The 7,183-nt window shown below is 42.7% G+C and overlaps 1 protein-coding gene across 3 annotated transcripts in view; it reads right to left on the reverse strand.

The window, feature by feature from the left end:
- PTPRQ (protein tyrosine phosphatase receptor type Q) overlaps nucleotides 1-7,183 on the reverse strand; it is a 106,604-nt gene that overhangs the window by 65,449 nt on the left and 33,972 nt on the right. For all 3 annotated transcript variants that reach the window (XM_081878558.1, XM_081878557.1, XM_081878556.1), the window contains exons 25-28: nucleotides 6,052-6,180; nucleotides 5,021-5,167; nucleotides 3,182-3,354; nucleotides 1,093-1,303 (exon numbers count right to left, since the gene is read on the reverse strand). In XM_081878558.1, coding sequence (XP_081734684.1) covers nucleotides 1,093-1,303; nucleotides 3,182-3,354; nucleotides 5,021-5,167; nucleotides 6,052-6,180 — 660 coding nt within the window. The remainder of the gene's footprint in view (nucleotides 1-1,092; nucleotides 1,304-3,181; nucleotides 3,355-5,020; nucleotides 5,168-6,051; nucleotides 6,181-7,183) is intronic.

The following is a 7,183-nucleotide window of genomic DNA, read 5'->3' on the forward strand; positions in this document are numbered from 1 at the left end:
TAAAGGGAAAGAAAACTATTGTTACCATTATATTAAATCTTAAACACCAACACAAATTAAGTAAATTTACCCCATTAAGCAAAAACCAATATTGGAATACAGATGGAATAGAGGACAGTCATAGACAGAGGTTAGAAATTAATCCTGAATTGAACTAGACTGAAAAACGGGAGTCATATAGCACAATGCTATGTATATTTACTCTGAAGTAAGTCTTACTGAAGTCGATGAGATTTACTTCCAGGTAAATACGTATAGGATTGTGGCCTTGGAATGTCTCCATTCTTGTAGTATACACATTGGTTAAAAAAAGGAGAGAGTTAGTTATTCCTATTACTGTATAATGAAAATGGAAAGTGTATTTTTGAACAGTGAAAATCAGTAATGATAATATAAAGACTGAATGACTATTTCTAAAAACGAACTTTCCAGCCCCAGCTTCATTCACACTTTACTTTCAAAGGGATGTAAAGAAAATCAGAATGTGGCCTTCTGGTCTTGTTGAATGCCTTCGCTTGAAAAATTCAGAGAGGTATTTTAAGCCTGTATCTGCCAGCCAACCCTTGTTAAATGGGTCATAAATATCCATACTTAGTCAAGAAAAATACCCCATTGATAATGCTGTGCAAGAGAGTGTGCTAATGACACCATTGTGTCACAGGGTCATCTCCACCTGTTTGTTGCTCCCATGTAGCCGAGTTGTAACTTTTTGACCTATTTACCCTCAGTGGCATTTGAAAACCTATCAGTCAAAAGTTCCTGGAAAAATTAACGTCCACATGGGACATGGAGATATGTTAATCTCCTCCAATCACACCTGCCTTGGCAACTGAAATAACTGATTGTCTATGCAGCTTGTTCAACGGCTCTGGCATCTTCTTTCTCTCGGTGGAAGGTCAACTGGGTGACAAGATTCTAGCACTCTCTGCTTGTGTGGCATTCTGCATTTGCTCCAGGAGGGGGCTGGAATTTGACTTCAGTAAATGACCCATTAATAATTTGGTTGGTCTCTGTGCTAAGGATCATATATGTGACAGCAGCCTTTTGAACAATGAGGGAGGTATGTGGAGGGAGAGGGACTTAGAAACTTACCAGAATCTGGATGTAGTTCTGCAGCGCTATTCAAAATAGGCAAATTATCCTCAGACATGCTCGTAAATATTACTGGAGAAAAGTTGTGCACTGTTGGAAACATCTCAGCTGATCCTTCATACGAACCAGTGACTGTTTCCACTTCACTCCACGTGAAAGATGGTGCTGTGTTCTCATTTAAAATGTCTGGATCCAAAGCTTCAATAAAATCCTAAAAATGAAAAACAAGGAAGTTTGAAAAATAGCGGCTTACTGCGCCACCATTTGCGGGACCAGGCGTTGGGCTCACCATACCCCAACCCATATAAATAAGAGACCAACAAGACTGGTTTTGGGTCAAAACAGGCCACAACTTTATTGAATAAAGATGAAAGAAGTTTGGCTTGAGCATGGGGCAATCTAAATACTTCTGGCCTGCCAGCTGGAAGTGAGGTGTGGTCAATCCAGGCGGGGATTCTTAAGATTTATATCAAATAAGGTGACCCCCACAGAGATCGCCATCTGGGGGAGTGCCTTCGGCCCTGGCCCCGCCTGGGCACACAGAAATGGCTCCCCAGATCCATTTAACAGGATACCCCAGCATTTGGAGGGGGAAGCAGAGAATACAACCAGTGAGGCAACGAACAGGTAGTGCCCCAGGTGTGGGCTGATTAAATGGACAAGGGGCAGATCTGAGGGAAGCCTACCCACTCTGTCGGCTCCGCCCCCTGGCACAGCCCACATCCCCATTTGCCAAAACAAGATGCAGGCTAGAATCCAGTTCCTAATAGGAGGCGGGGGCTTCTGCCAGGAAGGGCAGTTCCAGTTCCCACGTCGGGGCCCCAGTGAAGCCTCTGCCATCCCACAATGCCGCCATACCAAGAGGGGTGAGTGGACTTGCTGCCCAGGCGAGCTAGAAGTATGGGGACAGAGAGAGGCACCCTGCACAGCTGGAGAGGGGCATGAGACCTCCTCTTCCAGCCAATCGGGTAAACGCCAGGGGGGAAGGTGGAGGTGGAAGCTTGGTGGCAGCTGGGATCACCTTCCCCCTTTGAAAGGGTGCAGTGGCTGGTGCCCAGCCTCTTGCCCACGTGGAGCCAATCACCACTGAATCACCCACTATTGCGCCTTCTTCGTTTTGCATGTGTGTGGTTCAAACCAAAGTTGAGAGGACTGGATAGGTTAAGACATTGCTATGGAATACCCAGTAGCTGTATTTGGGGCCAGTGTGAGGAATTTTTTCCTGCAGACTAATTGGCTTGTCTGTAGGTTTTTGCCTGCCTCATAGCAAACGTAACAACTTTGGCAGATAAGGCATTGGGTGGTATCTTTTAACATCAGCGTACTCCTTTAAATGTGGGACGCAGGTGACGCTGTGGGTTAAACAACAGAGTCTAGGGCTTGTCGATCAGAAGGTCGGCGGTTCAAATCCCCATGATGGGGTGAGCTCCCGTTGCTCAGTCCCAGCTCCTGCCCACCTAGGAGTTCGAAAGCACGTCAAAGTACAAGTAGATAAATAGGTACCGCTCCGGCGGGAAGGTAAACGGCGTTTCCGTGTGCTCCTCTGGTTTGCCAGAAGTGGCTTAGTCATGCTGGCCACATGACCCAGAAGCTGTACGCCGGCTCCCTCGGCTGATACAGCAAGATGAACACCGCAACCCCAGAGTCGGCCACGACTGGACCTAATAGTCAGGGGTCCTTTTACCTTTACCTTTACCCTTTTAAAAGGGTCCTGGAAGGGATATTGCTGAGTGGGATCCCTCACAGAAGCCGATGGGCCATAGCACCCCTTTTGAGAAGTGGCACTGGCAGGAATGTCATTCTTTACCATGTCAAGGGGCCAACCCATCCCAGGTTCAACCAGCTTGCCAGGACGAAGACTTACCCAGTGTCTTTGCCAAACCATTTTACATCTGTAATCAATAAAGTTGTGGCCTGATTTATCCCATCCTGTGTCTTATTTATCACTGGCAATCCCCACAGCCATTCAGTGTGCCTTATGCACCCGTGACTCTAATTTCCAAGTCTTACATAAGAATTAGGAATAATTATACATAAGAAAGTGAATGCACAGAAAATCAGCAAGTAGCAAATCAGTAAGTTAAAGCACCTGGGTTTTTTCTGTTAGAATTGTATCTTCAAGAGTTTCCCCTGTGTCCTCAAGTGAAACTTTTACTCTGTATTGAGTGATGATTCCATTTGGTTGCTGTGGTTTCTTCCAACCAATTCGAACAAAGGTTGCAGATACCTCTGCCATATGCAAATCAAATACAGGTCCTGGAACTGGAAAATAAGGAATATAATGAAAATCAAACACTTTAATTATTCTGTTTGTATCAAATCATTAATTGATTATGTCAGATAAACTTTTAAGTATCATAAAATATCATTTGTACAAGGATCTGGAGTCTAATATTAAAATGTAATGTATTGTATGACTATTAAAATATGAACTCTGCCTAATAATACTGTCAGAGTTTAAATCTGGACCATGGCACCCTGAATGTGCAAAGGTGCACAGAGTTGTGTAGACAAAAGCTACAGTTACACAAGTACCCTGCAACTGACCTAGAGTGCACTGAGATATGGTGCATATTAGTTATATTAGAGTCTGGTCAGTAATTTCCTAAAACTTCTGGATCCACGAAGGACCTCTTCAAGAGGGGCAACATCACTGCTTCTTTCAAGGCAAGGGCATAACACCCTGCTGAATTGAGATAAGTGCACTACCGTCTAAGAACTGGCTACCAAGTATTTGGTTTGGACCCTCCAGTCAACAGTGGCTTCATTGCCACTGCCACAAGTGTTCTGTCCACATCCTCGGCTGCAACAATTGAAACTGATTCCACAAGGAGCTTCAGGGACCTCTAACAGACCTAATGGAAATTATGCCTATGAAAGTAGAGCTTGGTTGTAAATGTTGTATAAAATGATGCTACCTTAAATAAGCTGTAGAAGTAAAGCCGGTCTCTCCACTGAGCAAAACTATGAAATTCCAATTTACTATTTACTGTAGCCACTTACTGCCATCTAATGGTTAAACAGCTGCTATGAATGAAAGACAATTTTCATTCATAAGATGTAAACACGGGTGCCTACAAGGGATAATACAGGTGGGGGAGTTTCAGGCGGCACTTTTTAAAGTCCAGCCTGACTTCAAAAAGCAGTAAGCAAATTAAGTGAAAGAGCAGGGATTTTGCTGTTGATGGATTGGTTGGGGAGGAAGAATATACCATTTATGTACTGGTGACAGTTTCTATTTAATTTCCTCCTGTACATAATCCTCAAACCGCTTTATGTTTTGGATTTTTCAAGATTCCTAGTAGAACAAACACATGTAGCTGCTTCAAGTATAACAATGTGTACCAAAGAGCAAGATGAGCACCGCAACCCCAGAGTCGGTCACGACTGGACCTAATGGTACATATTGACCAACATTCAAAACAGCAATTAAAATAATTAAAAAATGAGGTTTGGGTCAGGAGATCAGGAAAATGCTTGTTTAAACTGGTGTGTTTTCAAGATCCAGCAGAATGCCAGTACTCAACAGCCTCCTGTATTTCAGCAGAATTACTCTGGGCATATGTGTGATGGGTCCCTCTTTTATCCTACTTGTTGGAGTGTTGGGGAGATGGGTGTTTATTCCTTTAACAGCTGCATGAGAGGCAGAAATGCAGTCGGTACCTTTCCTCCTTCTCTCCCCATAGAGGGAAAGGCAGACTTTCTGCCAGTCATGAAGAGACTCGAACCCTGTCAGAAAATATTGTGGTAGGCATACTTATTTATGCTAAACTATTGTAGAAAGTATGTAACAGTTACTGTGGCACTTCTAAACATTTCATACATGTTTTTCACAGACCACATTAAAAAACACTGGCTTTCCAAAGAATGAGACAAAATAGAATATATCAATAATATGATGTAGTTTGTTATCAAGCATACAACTTACCTCCTGCAGGAGTGAAAACAGTTAGGTTTGACTTAGGCCCCACCCCGGCACTTGTCTCAGCAGCGACAAAAGCATCATAGGTTGTGAATGGTATTAGATTAGTAAAAGTAAACTTGAGGTCTTTTGTACTATTATCCAAAATATGGCCTGAAATGAAGAAGTAAGTTTAAAACAAATAAAGGTAAAAGAACCGACCTTTTCAACTGACCTGGTCACTGTTGTTACCTTGAATAACAACTGCAAGAGGCAATTAATGTTTAGTAGCTAGTTTATGTCAAATATGTGCTGAGTTTTAATGAGCACTGTTTTAATAAGCTCTGGTGAGATTGGGTTGAAAGCTAACTGCAGTGCAAATGAACCCTGTTCATTAAGCCAAAATAGAAAAGCTGCTTTCTGCTCACTATCTCCTGCAGCAAATTTTCCAGTCACTATTTTTCATTGACTTGTTGGGATTGGAGTAGATAACGTGGTGCCCACCAGATGTTATAATACAACTTCCATCAACTTCTGCCTATGTTGTCAATGGTCAGGGATGATGGGAGCTGTAGTCCAACATGTGGAGGGCCATGTTGGCTACCCCTGCCTTAAGGCATGTCTGCAATGCTGCTGACCCATTTGTATTTTTGTCCCATAGGACCTAGCTTATAGGGTAGCATGGAATTTCTTTTTAAGCAGGCATAGGGTTACTTTTATGGGCAGAAGATCTGTGCTTTTACAGTGCAACAGGCAGAAATCAAACAGCAATATTTTCACATTGCTGTCTCCATTATTAGGGGAAATTGTCATGCTATTTTTTGTATCCTAGACACACAGGTGCTTTCTCATGAAAAGGGGGCAACCCTAAATATAAATATCGTTGGACCGCACAGACTAGATTATCATACCAAAACCATACCTGCACCTGTCTTCAGTGTGGATGGATATTAAATTAGCACAATACTCAGTGCAGTTCAATTTTTTTGAAAAAAATAATAATTTTAGTCCTTCAAACAGACTAAGCAAAAACTTAAAATCATTTGATGCAGGCTTACCCAGTGGTCCATATAATTCAACTCTGTAGCTAAACTTTCCAGTAACAATGGTTGGTGGCTCCCAAGAAACTGAAAAAGACTTTCCTGTAATGTTGACTTTAACAAAATTTTGAGGTGGATCTTCTGGAACTGAAATGAAATGAAAAGGTGCTTTTAAGGCCATAAGGGTTCTGTCTTCTCCCCCATGCTTTTCAACATCTACATGCAACCATTGGAAGAGATCATCAGGGGGTTTGGGCTGGGTGTTCATCAGTATGCGGATGACACCCAGCTCTATCTCTCTTTTAAATTGGAACCAGTGAGGGCAGTGAAGGTCTTGTGTGAGTGTCTGGAGGTGATTGGAGGATGGATGGCGGCTAATGGATTGAGGTTGAATCCTGACAAGACAGAAGTACTGTTCTTGAGTGACTTGGGTATCCCATTTTGGGGCAAGATACTGGAGTGTGTGGTGGCATCTCAGCTCCTGCAGCTAGGGGAAAAGGTGGGTATTATTATTATTATTATTATTATTATTATTATTATTATTATTATTATTTCTCTGCCCACAAATATGGGGGAAAGTTTCAAGAGGCTATTTGTGTACGGTTCAGGTGGTATATTACTAAGGATACACTATTTCTGGAGTGTGGCAGTTGGCATATTTTAGACTAGGGGTGAGGAACCTCATGCTCAAGGGTTGAACGCAGCCCTCTTGGGTTCTCTATCCAGCTCTCAAGATTTTTCCAGACCACCCACTTCAGTGGTTCTGCTCTGCATCTTCCTTGAGTGCTTTTGTTTGGCTGGAATGTGTCCTTGAACCATGACAGTGCCTCTTACTTGCCTGGATGAAGAGATTTGGCAACAGAGTGTATGTATATTTAGAAAGCTTTGACTTCTGCACACTTGGAATGCAGCCTCCTGCACAAAGGTAAAAGTCACACACCTGTTGCTCTGCCCACTTTTGACCTCTCACCCCACTCACCACTGCTATGCGCCCTCTGGAAGAAGGTTGCCCATAGCATGTAGCCCTTGGGTTAAAAAAACTTAGGCATTCAGGCACATAAGATTAATTAAAATATATATGTATTTGTAGAAAAGCAAGAGAGATATACTAAGAGATGTTGTTAGAGGCCTTAAAAAAAAGTTGAAAGCC

This window comes from Podarcis erhardii, assembly GCF_964252035.2.
Source record: "Podarcis erhardii genome assembly, chromosome: 10".
NCBI classification, from domain to species: domain Eukaryota; kingdom Metazoa; phylum Chordata; class Lepidosauria; order Squamata; family Lacertidae; genus Podarcis; species Podarcis erhardii.